Source organism: Fringilla coelebs, assembly GCF_963513975.1.
Source record: "Fringilla coelebs genome assembly, chromosome: 4".
NCBI lineage: Eukaryota > Metazoa > Chordata > Aves > Passeriformes > Fringillidae > Fringilla > Fringilla coelebs.
Window position 1 is genome coordinate 69,011,954 of NC_140032.1, and position 14,085 is coordinate 69,026,038.

General features: G+C 38.3%; 1 protein-coding gene across 1 annotated transcript in view; it reads left to right on the forward strand.

Annotated features, from left to right (window-relative positions):
* PRSS12 (serine protease 12) overlaps window positions 1-14,085 on the forward strand; it is a gene marked incomplete at both ends in the record, with an annotated part of 30,788 nt that overhangs the window by 9,164 nt on the left and 7,539 nt on the right. Inside the window, 7 exons of the mRNA XM_084204945.1 lie at window positions 739-917; window positions 2,444-2,594; window positions 5,249-5,427; window positions 5,622-5,763; window positions 6,684-6,889; window positions 9,803-9,944; window positions 13,543-13,748. Of these exons, the coding sequence (XP_084061071.1) occupies window positions 739-917; window positions 2,444-2,594; window positions 5,249-5,427; window positions 5,622-5,763; window positions 6,684-6,889; window positions 9,803-9,944; window positions 13,543-13,748 (1,205 nt within the window). The remainder of the gene's footprint in view (window positions 1-738; window positions 918-2,443; window positions 2,595-5,248; window positions 5,428-5,621; window positions 5,764-6,683; window positions 6,890-9,802; window positions 9,945-13,542; window positions 13,749-14,085) is intronic.

Consider the following 14,085-nt stretch of genomic DNA (forward strand, 5'->3'; position numbering starts at 1 on the left):
AGCTAAAACTTTGAGCTGTCTTGAATGTTTCGCAGAAATTTGGATCTCTGTACCACCAGGTGAACTCATGAGGCATTACTGGTGCTTTTCAGGTGCTCCATCTATCTGTTCCTTTGATATCACCATATTTGGGCTTTGTTTTAACTTCATTGTGCTTTGCAAGGAAGAGAAGATGGCTCTATAAGTGTTGGTGTAGATCCAGTATGAGAAGGAAAGAGAGCTGTTTATAAAATGTTCTGGGTGGATGGGAATGGCTGAATTGAGAACAATGGATGGGGGCCTGATCTGATGGAGTGTGAGGTGGTCGCACTGCCCCATCATCACAGCCACAATACAAAGCTTTTATGGGTAGAGCATGGAGTCTCCATGGAGTAAAGGACAGAATAAGTGAGAAAGACGTGGTGGCATTACCCCTCCTGGAATTGTAACTGCAGTGGGCTGGTACTGTAGATTCACCTATGGAGTGTGGAGTCCGTGTTGATTTTTGTAGTTAAAAATGTGGCTGGCTCTGCAGCAACACAGTCATTGTACTAAAATATCCCACAACAAAATGGTGAGAACTGGGTCACAGCTGTTACTTTTCTTTGTGCAGAAGACAATGGTGAACTGTATGAAAATGTGATGAATTTACACTACTGAAGAAAGCCCTTTCTTTTCTACTCCAAGATTTATATATGAGGAAATGTTCCCACCTCCCTTCCTCCCACTCTGATACCCTATCCTGATTATTTTTAACAGGGAAAAAGGTACAGCAAAACACATACCCTTTTCGGGATTAGGCCTTATTCCTCTTTTCTGGAGTGAAGTGCGTTGTCGCGGTGATGAAGAAAATATACTGTTATGTGAAAAAGACACCTGGCAAGATGGGACTTGTCCTCAAAAAATGGCAGCTGCTGTCACATGTAGCTCCTCTCTGGGTAAAAAAATACTTATGTTTTCCTCAAGTTCGTGTTTTATTTAAGTAGAAGTTGTAAAAATTACAATAATTAAATTAGAAAAAGTGTTAAGATTTCTTGGAACAGATTATACAGATTGAATAATGGCATCATTAACTGCTCCAAATACCTCAAGAAGCACCTAGGCTTCACAACTTTTTACCTTTCCGTAATCAACAACAAATTATTTCTTTCAGATGTGGGTTGTGAGAAAGAGTAAGGTAGCAAGAATCTATGCCTGTAAAATGAGGATTGTTTCCCCACTTTTTTTTTTAATGCCAAACTTATATTATTAGGAAAACAAGTATCATTAATGTTTTTAAGATATTTGATATTATTTTAATCAACATGCTAACTAAATGGGCAGGCATTCCATCAGGTTTAAGATAGTGCTGCTTCAAGTGGGGCTGGGCTGGCAGTGCTGGGGAGCTGGCAATGCCAATCTCTTCAGCTGAAACCAACACATGTGGCTGCAGCCAGTTCTGTGCTGCCTTTCTTCTCCTACTTATGTTTTTAAGTGGCTTTTAAAAGAAAATTTTGCTCTTAGTAGACTCTTGAGTAGAGGGGAGGGAGAATCTTTTCAAGCTAGGAGACAAATTAAAGAATGGAAACAAGAGAGTTTTGCCTAAAGAAACTGAAAATTATAAATGCTTTCACATTTTCCAGGTTCTATTGCAAATAGCCTTTTAAAACATTTATACCCTCCCCCCCCCATATCAGTGACACACTAATATGAAATTGGAGAAATGCCCTCAGTATTTTTGTTTTGGCTCTTTTTTTAATAACCAAGAATTAAATAGTAGCATTAATTGGCTGGAAAGTTACACAAATATTACTCAAATTTAAATAATTTGGATGTTAGATATGGTGGAACTTTAAAATAACCTTGTTCATATTACAACAATTATGGGGTCTTATATGGCTTTAAACTGTTTCCATTATTATAGATTTATTTAGCAGTGATGCTTTCAAGACAGTTTCTTGGTGCACCCGAAGAGAGCTACTGATTTTAAAAGGCTGGAAGCAAGCAGGGAACAGTACTTGCACAATTCAACTGAGATTCCAGTCAAAGAGATTTCACTGCTCTGACTGCATTTGCTAATGGAATGAGAAAACCCAAGGATTAATTTCTGTGTCTGTCACATAATTGTTACCTCTTACTTCAGATTTCACCCAATTTTGCTCTTACTTGTAGAAAAGAAGCTCTACGGACTGATTCAGTATTTGGCCTTACAGCACTAAGTGTCTGTGAATGCTGTGACACTTAGGTAATGCAAGATCAATAGGGTTACTTGTATGTGTAAGCTTTTTCAGCTAGTGAGAGTGGAGCATAAAGGAACTCACTTTGCTTTCAGGTTTTCCATCTAGTAGAAAAAAGAAAATGTGTAGAAAAAAGAAAATTCTTGAGTGATATCAGAGAAACCAATAAGCCATCTTCCTCCCTCTTTGCTATCAGAATGATATTTAGGACATGAATGACCCGTTCTATATCCTGTGTTTGCCCCCAGGCCCTGTCTTCACTCCGATCCGGCTGGCTGGTGGGAGCAATGCCCACGAAGGAAGAGTGGAAGTCTACCATGGTGGCCAGTGGGGCACAGTCTGTGATGACCAGTGGGATGATGCAGATGCTGAAGTTGTCTGTCGGCAGCTTGGCCTTGGGTTTGTTTTTCTACATGTTTGTTATTCCGGCAGCAAAGCAGCAGAGTTATCAGACCCTCAGCTGAAGCTAGGAGAAGCGTAATTGTCAAAAAATGCTCCTTTAAAATCATACCGATACTTTGGAGCGGTAACTAAGTTTATATAAAGAAGATTCAGGTACAGTGTAATTTCAATTCCCTGAAACCAGTTTTCAGTGTCATATGAGAGGGCCAATTTTGTCTGTTTGGCCAGAGAGATAAAGAATGTCTCAGAATAAATGTTAACTTTGTTGTGAAAACTCACTATAAGTCCTGTAAAGTTTCAATCCAAACCCGTAGGTGAAGAAAAGAAATTTTTGACTGTTCAAATCCTGACAATCCATTTTACTGCAGTCTGACAGCCTCCTGGCTTTGGCACAAGAACTCTGCTTTGTCAGGAAGGATATGTTTTTTGGCATGCTTGTTAGACTCTCTCTAGATTTGTTTAAACCATGCATCTCTGAAGATTGTCAGTTTGCATATACTGAGCTAGAGATCTGTTTGAGGTTTTGACAGTTAAGCTTGTCAGTGATTCTGTCTGAACTAAGCATGGTCCGAAATACAGCTAGAGCAGCAGAACAGGATTTTCTTGATTCACTTTCTTAACAGCCAGAGGGGATTTGGATACCCCACAGAAGATAAGTATTGGTATTTGCAAAAAAATGCTGCAGAGGTGGGAGACTAAGAGGAAAACTGCTGGACCAGAGAGGAAGGAGATGAGGACAATTGGGATGGAAGGCCAGTAGGATTGAAGAGGGAAAGAACTGGGAGCAAGAAGCAGAGAAGATGCTGGGTTGTATCCCATGCAGGAGAAGGGGATTATGTCTGAGACAGACTGGATGAGAACTTAGCAGGTAAATGCAGAGGAGACTGGAACAGAAATTGCTGGTTCAAGCTTGCTGGGACTACAATGAAGTGAAAGACGTGGTACTGAAGGTACAAAGTTCAGTGACATTAATGGTTAATGGGTGATTCCCAGAGTGTACTTGTTTTGCAGCTGAGGCCTTGGGCTGCCCATGCCACCCAAGTCAACTCAGAAGGATGAGCACTATGGACTAGTTAAAAAAATTGTGTATCTCCTGCTAAGCCAACATAGGAACCAACAGGCTTCTCTGACATCAGATTTTTTTTTTCCCCAGCTTATTTCATGTTGCATTTCTATATTCCTGCAAATTTTCAATAGGGAATACCTCTTGGAAAGCCTATGTTCTTACAGGCTTTACTTGCTTTTGAATTGGCTGCTATTAATAGGTTTGGGGAGTTACTAAGCCCTGCTTTGCATTTCTGTATACTACTGACAAGTGTAATGCTCTTAGCCTTCCTTCCTGATGACACTAAAACTTTTTATTACTTATATTTAATCATCACAAACTGCAGTTTTGTGATGCTTTGATTTGCTTTTCTGAGTAAATCAATTGTATTAAGATTGTGCTAAACCTACTCAGTATTTTTGAAATACGTCTAGAGATTTACAGAATTTCTCAAGTAAGCAAGATGTCACAACAAACATGCTAATTAATATGAAGTGAAATCAACTTACCAACAGTGACAGTAGACCAGTTCTGAAGTACTAAAAATAATCCAAATTTGCATACTGTTAATCCATCTGGAAACATGCCAGAAACTGTAAAATTAAAGCTTCTCAGTAAGTAGCTTCCCACACCCCTTCAACTTTTCTGTAGCACTCCAGTAAAACTCCAGAATTTGAATCTACCATTAATCGGTGGAAAATAAGAGCAACATCTTTTATTATTTGGTTTCCTAAATAATTTTTGCTTGACACAAATTCCCCTGGTTATAATGATGGGATGTGTTGCCTCTGCCTAACTCCAGAGACTCTTACTGGAATATGGCATAAATTGTAAAAGCATTCAGAGCAGTCCATCGTTATCTCTTTGATTTCAGCCAGCTGCTTAATGAATAAGCATTTTTTCCTTAATATTTTCTATACATTTCTGCCAGCATTTTTATCAGATACACTGAAAAAAAATGCCTTTTTTAGTTAATTTAAACTAATACTTTAGATAGGTAAATCATTACAGTCCAAACTTTAGACATTTCAATCTTGCCATTTCAAACTAGAGTGAATATAGGAACAGAGAAAACATTGAGTGGAAAGAAACCAAACATTTATATATGAAAGACATGGTATTTTAAATAGAATTGGAAAGATCCTCATAGATTATAAAGGGTTAAACACTGCATAATTTCTGTAATTCTAAAACAATGGCGCGTTTTCAATCAACATTGCTTTTTGTGCTCAAAATCTGTTCTGCTGACAGAAAATATACTCCGTACAAGGCTAGTCACTGGTCTGCTTCCTGCTCTTATTTCTATTGCTGATGGGTGATATGATGCTTGTCAAGTCTTTGCTGTGGTTTTCACAGGACTAAATAGGGAACAATCACATTTATCGGGGTATTTGATTAATGTGCTTTGAGGACAACAGGTGAAAGTCACTTTAGAAATATATATATATGATTATTTTTACTATATATAGATATTAAATGAGTATTAAAATTAGAATCTTCATACCCAAGTGTTCATCTGTAACCTCTCCTAGGAAAATTAAAGGCACAGGAAAGGAAAATCTTCAGCTTGCTTGCTTCTGACTGGGTGCTCCTTGCATTTCTACAGGGGTGTTGCCAAGGCATGGAGCCAGGCTTACTTTGGAGAAGGCTCTGGCCCCGTGCTGCTGGATGAAGTACAGTGCACGGGAAATGAACTCTCAATAGAACAGTGCCCAAAAAGCTCCTGGCGAGAACACAACTGTGGCCACAAAGAAGATGCCGGTGTTTCCTGCACACCTCTCACAGGTACTCCTGTCATCAGTCATCACAGGAAAAAACAGGACAAAGGCAGAGTTCACAGCTCCAAGAAACACTTCTAAAGTTTGCAGAGGCACAAACTCAAACCAGATGCAGTAAAAGGCAATGTTACTGATTTTGCTTGAGAACAACAATGAGATCTAAGAAACACTGATCCTTGTTTTTGTTTTCCCTTGTTACAGATGGTGCACTGCGGCTCACAGGTGGGAAGGGCAGTCACGAGGGCCGCCTGGAGGTCTATCACACGGGCCAGTGGGGCACGGTCTGTGACGATGGCTGGACGGAGCTGAACACGCAGGTGGTTTGCTGGCAGCTGGGATTTAAGTAAGATTACTTGATATTGGATATCTGACTTTGAGCATGATGACAAACAGTTACATGAACCCTACATGGACCCTATTTTAAGAGTCTGCTTTTTAATATTAGCTGAGTGATTCAAGGAAACGACTACATTAAAATCCATTAAAGACTGCTTTCCTTAGTTTCACAGAGGTACGTAGGCCTTAGTTTAGGTAGAAAATGCTTCACCAAGCGCGATTTAGCAGCCTTTATTCACTGAGTTCCTTCCAATTCTCTTTTTTGCTGAGATCAATGCATGTGCTATAGAGAAGAACTGATTTTGATTTCTATTTTCCCTATAAAAGTTTGCTTCTTCTAAATCTTTGCTTGTTGTACAGTCATTAATGACAGACATTTTCAAGGTTTCAAGGTTTCTTCTGCACTGCCTCAGAAAAGCCCACAGCCTGGCCCTGGAACAGTTATGTACTGAAAAGCATTTGAGAAAAATCCCATTTGTTTTATGCATTCAGTCTTTTCTTACTGATGTCTGGCTACAAAGATACACTCCCAGTAGGTGACTGTTGTCTTGCCTTCAAACTGTAACAGCTGACATTCAAAAAAGGATTTTGTCTCAGCCTGTGACATTTAAATGTATACGGAATACTAAGAACATGCTTAAAGCCTCAGAGTCATTGAGCCAGCCATATGCTTGGTTGAAGAGCAAGCTTAATCAAAGGCATGACATTCTTAAGTTTGAACTAATGTAACAGTAATTCCTTAAAAAAAAACCATTACTGAAGAGGCAGCATATGGTGCTCTCATTGAATTTAGCGCTAACTGAACCTGCTTACTGAGAATACTTGAGAAATCTTTATTTCCTCGGGGATGTCACTTTCTTTTCTCATGCTTAAGCATCATGTGTCCTCTGATCACTGTGGACCAAAGCATACCCCTGTGTTGCGCAGGTATGGAAAAAGTGCAGGTGTGGAAAAAGACAGCTACTCAGAAGGAAGCTCCGGACCCATCTGGCTGGATGATGTGATCTGCTCCGGGAAGGAGGCAAACCTTCTGCAGTGCTCTCGGCGGGAATGGGGGAAGCATGACTGCAACCATCAGGAGGATGTCAGACTTATCTGCTACCCAGAAAACGACAGCCACAAGCGCTCACTTGGTAAGGAAGCTCTTTGCTTAAGTTACAGTATGAGTATTGCTGTGGATACAGATCCAACCAAAGTACAGGATACTTAAGGATTCTCAAAATGCTCATATTTGTCAGATAGGTGCAAGGAAAGAACAGGAAGGGAAAAAACCCTAACTTTTCTCCTGAAGATCACAGGAAGTAATCAAGTTCTGTTTAGAACGTAAGCATCCCCAACAATAAAGCTCAACCCAGATTTGCAAGGTAACAAAGTCACATTCCAGGGATGCCGTTGTCTCAGTCTCCACTACATTTTGAACCTATTCAGCACTTCCTCATGGTGTACCTAATTTTACTTGGCACTTCTCAACCTCCAAGTAATGCTTGGTGTCAAATGCTGGAGACATACCTGAGCACTGAGGAATACAAATCAATAGTATATCCTCCTTTGCGTTCAGACAATCCAAAACAAGGGATATGGAGAAGATGGGAAGTTCAGAGATAGCAAGAAGGTAGGGTGAGAAGCATGAAATTATTTCTGTGTTACTACTGCCTACAATTTATAGTGTCTGGGTGAATGGGCCCCACTCCCTGACCAGGACAGAATGATACTACACACCCAGATAAATGAGTTAGCTCCAATGTCAAAGGCCTACAAATTTGTATGAAAATAAAGAAAACAAAAAGACTGATAAGAAATGATGGAAAAATACCAATTACACAGTGATAAAAACATAAACACAATAAAATAGAAACAAATACATTTCAAAGATTCCTAAATCTACATGCAGATAATTAAACAATAATTCTGGCTATGAGATATTTGCAGTAGAAACTACAGTGGAACAGCAATTCTGAAAAAGTTTCATTTTTACAATTTGCTACATGAAGTGTGTAGCTCGTCAGTATGTGGCCTTTCAGAAAATTGCTGCCAATGCCATGTAGCTTACCCAAGATTATTTCAGTTGAATTTGAAATTGGTATTATATGCCTGTTTCCTTGAAATCACAGACTGAAGCTTTATCCCACAAACTACAACATGGTTTTACTGCACAATGTTGCTACTTGTTATAACAACATTCAGCACTTCCACATGTACTTTTTGAGTCTCTCCCTCTTTACAGGCTTATTCTATATAGCCCTCTCACCATCCAATGAAGGTTTTGTGTTGCAGTACATATATCACATCCTATTTGTTAGAAAGAATTTTCTCAAACCAAAAATAACAGGAATTCAATCCACGATTGCTGTCTTTACAGATGCAAACCATCTGTGCCACTTTGCTCAAATTCCTATAAAATATCTCTGCTGAAGGAGTCTGGTTCAGTTAAATACATCCATATGGTAACATTCTCACATCCCCACTACCAGAATGCTATATTAATCTTGTGCTCATAAATATATATATATATATATATATATATGTGTGTGTGTGTGTTTTCTAAACCACAAGAAGATCAAATAACAATAAAATATTATTTAAACAATAAAATATTAGTACTCTTCTGTGCCTCTATTTGGTTAATAGAAGTATAATTCTCACCTAAGTTGTATTCTTCCAGAACATATCAGTTCAACAAGAAAATAAGAGTTTATCTGACATTTCCTAGGAGATTGCTGATTGGAAAGTGGACAAAATGTTGCTACCATTTACTTCCCAGCATTTGAAAAAGCATTTTTTTCCAGTAAGGATAAATTCAGTGGAAAAAAAAAGAGAAATTAGTAGATGCTAAGACTTAAACAAACACAGATATTAAGAAGCACTAAAAAGGAAATAGGATTTACTAAAATAATGACATTCGTTGAGAAAGATCGTGACAGCGTAAATAAACAGAATGTTGGTGAAGTTAATCCATGTAACTGTCCAGAGAGTATGAACTCCCACACAATATCCTTTAAATTACATCGGAAGCAAACATACTTGGATTTTATCTTCAAATATTTCCCCATTCATTTAATGACTTAAGCCAGATTTAACTAGCACTGACCAGATTCATGTTTGGTATACAAGAAAGTTACACATACCCTAAATTAATCTGAATTAAATATCAAACGCTGCTATCTCAAAATACTGCTTCAAGAGCACAATTAAGTAATTACTCATCCTCACATATTTAGAAAAGATTGGGAACAGGTTAGAAGAATGAGGAAGAGTCTTTTCCATTATTCTAAGAAGCAACTCTCATGAGTATATTCAAGATTATAATGTATGCTATACAAAAAGAGTGAGAAGGTGATCTTCCCTTGAACGCTTGCAGGCTACAGAGGAATTTTAGAGTAAGAAAGAATAAGGTATGCATTTTGCCTAATGAGTCAAAACTTAACTAGAGGCCAAGCACTGCAGAAACCATGATCAACTAAGTCTGACTAATCCACATAAGTGAAATTTCATATTATGAAAGTATCTGATAAAACAATCAATTTAAATTGCTAGAAAAATAATGTAGAATAACATGCTGCAGAACAATGTGCATAGTGATAAGGAATAGTTGAAGTTCAACACAACGCTGCACTATTTTGCTGAGACAGTGGTTCGGAGGAGCAGCAGCAACCAGTTTGAGAATGGATTTATGGACTGAGATACAGTTACATTCACCCATAAAGTGTCTGTAAGGAAAATCTGTCCAGCTTCTATGGGTATGGTATCAAAGGCATCTCAGGTGTTTTCTATCATTTGTATAGAATTGTGATAATTTCTGAACAATGTCACATATTGGCTAGGAATTAAGAAATCAGCTGAAGAGTAAAGTACAGTAGTATTTAATATTGTCTTTTAATTTGTACAAACTGCTTCATTTTGCCAGCCAGGATGAATATGACTACTTGAACCACTGATATTAGGCTTGTTGAATGTAAAGATCAGTTGTACTAAATATAATGAAACTAACTAAAAGTACCAGTTCTTGCTTCTGTTGCTGTGAGCTGACAGCAGTAATTTATTCCCAGGTCCTCCCATCAGGCTGATGGATGGTGAGAATAAGAAGGAAGGACGTGTGGAGATTTTTATCAATGGCCAGTGGGGCACAATTTGTGATGATGGATGGTCTGATAAGGATGCAGCTGTAGTCTGCCGACAGCTTGGCTACAAGTAAGAAAACTCATTAAGCTGTTTGTCAAGTTATGTTTTCTGTACCTAAAAATCTTAAGCTTCTGCAACCAAATACCACAAACAGATCTAATAAGATAATGTATGTCTTCTAAAACTTGTCAGTTTGGCATTCTTTTAGAAAAATGTATTCCTACTATTTGTATGAAAAGCAGTAAGGCTCTATCTTCAAAAAGAATGTTCTTTAAGTAGCATAACTGGGAATGGGGATGTTAGTATTCAAAAGTGTGTCAGAGTGGCTGGCAACAGAAATGCAAGTTAGTGAGAGTTATTAAATATTTTTCATTAGAAGTTAAATATTCCAAATCATTAAATCTATTAATTAAATACAAAATTTTAGTTGTCATATTAGTTTCAAAAATAGGTCAGTGTCCACTGTCACAAGGCATGGATATGATGACTGCAGATTCAGATGCAGGCACACCAGCTACTGAATTCCTAATTTAATGGAGTTTTTCCTTCCTTACTGATCTGGCTAGATTTGATGTAGCTCGAAGATCTGATGAAACTGTTACACAAGGGATTATGGCTCCAGACTGCACAACAGTAATTTCAAAAAGCTTCATTTAATACAGGAATAGACCTGACAGAACAAACCCACCCTCTAATTAAAACCACTGCAATATGTGTCACTTTTGAAAGAAATCACTTAATCAGGCTGACACCACTCATCAGCATTTTCCTTCTGGATGCCTGAGAGCAGCAAAAAGATAACTATAGGGCAGATATATAAATAGCAGTACTAATAAGACTTGAAAAATACCCAGAATAGTAGTGAAATACAACAGGAAATTAGTGAAATGTCTTCTCCAAGTGTATCTATAAAGAAATTTGAGCTGAAGAAATGCAAATCATATTGGTTGTTTTATCTAACAATGTGAAGTTTGTCCAACAAAATATCGTCACATTATGTCTGAACACACAATATATACCTTGTAAAAACTCCATGGTATTCATTAAGCAAAAGCCTATTTAAAAGCAGTACTAACTATGGCTTCAAAATGGCAAAGCTTAACTTAAAAGTCAACATATCACTTACAAGTTACCCAACTTAATTCTAGGATAGGTGTCCATCTATCCTAATCCACTCAATTTCCTCATTAACAATATAATGAATAATAACAATAATACTGCATCTGAAATGCTCAGCAGTTATTGTGCATGGCCCTTGGTGTGGGAGAACTGAGAGGAAAAGACCTGAAAGCCACTTCTCTCCAGGGACAGATCCAAACTGACAAAAAGGTTGTTTCTCTGAGGGTCATCAGTGCATAAATGCTGGCTTGGAAAGCAGCAATTAAGGGACATGTGTTTACTAGGGGTGCACTAAAGCCAGTGGTAAGGGCACATTCCAGCATGTAACAAAAACATAGATGTAACATTTGTACCTTCAGATTTCCTAATTATATGAAATAATTACCTCTATTAAGCTGCACTCTTTGCTCAAGACCACCATGATTTTTTACAATTGTTTGCTGAGATGTTCTTCAGTGGGGATTGGTTTGGGTTTTCTATGGTGCTGTTGGTTGGTTGGTTGGGTTTGAAAAGCTTTCATTCCCATTATCAGCAGAGAGATTACTGATGCACAGTAAGAGATAGATTGCTTTCATACAAAGGTAGGAAGAAGGAGGCAGGCAGCGCCCTTACTAAGTAACCGATAAGATCTGGAGAGAGAATTCTGTACTAAACTGCAATAAATACTTCTCTGGGGAAGGATAAGAATACTGCGGTTGGTGACTGATAACAAAGTAGTTTTTAATATCCTGAGGAACTTTAGAACAATGCCCTGAAGCAGAAACTTTGTTATTTGACAGAGATACCAAAACCAGGTAATAATTTACAATGAGTGCCTGTACTGTGTCACTGTGTTGTAACAGCAAACATGAACACATGAGCTGCCCACAGGTATCAGAGAGTTGGACTTATTTTTTTGTGGTTATCTGTAATCAGAGTATCCCTCACAAAAGAAAAAGATTTGGAGCAAGAGTCACACTATTTGGGACTGACAAGTCAAATCATAGTAAACTCATTAGGCAGAGATTGTCTTATACTGGTTCCAAAGGCAGTTAAGGCTTTGGATTATCTGGCAAATATCTCCTAACCATGGAAACCGAAAATATGTAAGGACAGTTGACCTTGTGGTATCATCTCTCACAAAGTGTTTCTTGAGCTTCTCTTTCCTGGCTTTGTACAATTTCTCTATTCTAACCAATGTTCCCTACTTGGAAATCCTGCACACCTACCCTTCAGTACACAGTAAAAAAATCCACACAGGCAAAGTTATCCATGTGCAAAAGTTTCAAAAGGGAGGAACCTCCTGCGTTACTTTCATGTTTCACTTATATGGATGTGGCAATTGAGAGCTGGTTCAGTTTGAGCCAGCCACACTTCAACTGTGACGAAGCTTTGAAAATGGTTTGACAAAGCAGGATTCCTCCCCAACAGACCAAACCCATCTCAAGAAGGGATGCAAACTCTTCACCATTCTCACCTACCTTCCCCAACGCTGCAGGTATTAAAGAAGTACAAAAAGAGCTGTAAAGGGAGAGAAATACTTTCTTGCCTAATGCATTTTCACAGTCAAATTCTCTTTCTCTGCTCCACCATTTCATCACATCTGCAGTTACAGTTCGGTATGCACAGAAGCAGTACTTCACAATATTCAATTATAAAATATCCTTTAAAATGGAAACCTGTATTTTAATTATCTGGAATTCCACATACCCTTATCCCAGTAAAATGTCAGTGAATTGCTCTTAACCAACAGGTAAACTTGTTGTTCAGGCATACTTAGAGTTGTCTGTGGCTTCCTGACCCACTTCTCTGTATAGCCAGTTGGGTGGTCTCTCACTCATAATTCCTTCTGCCTCTTAAATATACAACAAAACATCTATTTATAAATTAAGAAGATTACTTTAACTAATTAACAGTAATACTCTATCACAGGAGTTGCCAAATGAGATGCTTAAACGTACAAAAGCATCAAGTACTGGGTTCCTCCCAAGAACGGGGGGTGCAGACCCTGAGCTGGTCTCCAGTCACATGACATTTTTACACATCAAATATGGGGTGCCCCATAAAAAATAACATGATAATAAAATATTTTAATAGCTACTAACAACTGTTAGGTCTGTACATCATTGCTCCTACTGCCCCGCAAGTATAGTGTATTTAACTGGCCCATCTATCGGAGGGAATCAGACCTGAACAAATTATTTTTAGCTTTCACAGATGCTGACTTTATACGAGGATTAAAGAGATTATGAAAAAGCAGCTTTCACATATTTTGTTTTATGGCAAAATGTCATGCTGATACAATGTAAAATATTTTGCACACTACCTTCTAACCAGATACACAAAAGCAGTTTTTAAATCTTAATGAAATGTAGCAATTTTGTCACAGTTTTATTTTTTTCTGCATAGTAGAATAACAGAGGTTGTGGAAGGTGCTTGTTACCAAGTGAAACAGTGACAGGGTTTGGAATGAAACCTTAATGTCTTTGACTCCTCGCTTGGAAATTTGAGTAAAATGTAGAATAATGCCTCAAATTGTTTAATAATTAAAAAAATGCTCTGTTTGCAGAGGCCCAGCTAGAGCAAGAACAATGGCCTATTTTGGTGAGGGGAAAGGCCCAATTCACGTGGATAATGTGAAGTGTACAGGAAGTGAGAGATCCTTGGCAGACTGCATTAAGCAGGACATTGGGATGCACAACTGCCGGCACAGTGAGGACGCGGGGGTCATCTGTGACCACCTAAGCAAGAAAGTCCCTGGGAACAGCAATAAAGGTGAGGCCCTGTCATGAGGGGCAGACCAACAGGTCACCAACAGGTGAGCAAGTGTCATAGTAGGAAGAGACACTTAACAATCTCATCTCACAGAGGAAACAGTTTTATAAAAAACAATTATAGAACAAAAGGGGTGGGAATTCTCTCTGCTGACACTGTGGGAGCTTATTCTTTGCAGCTGCACAAAGGAAGCACCAAGACTACTTAATGAATACAGGGTATTTGTTGCCATGGTATAGAGCAGTCATGTTCATTAAGCTGCTTGAGGGACATGATGCAAAAACCTAAACAGCTCCCTTCAGCTTTTCAAGGAGTAGGTTATCTTCAGATAAGGACT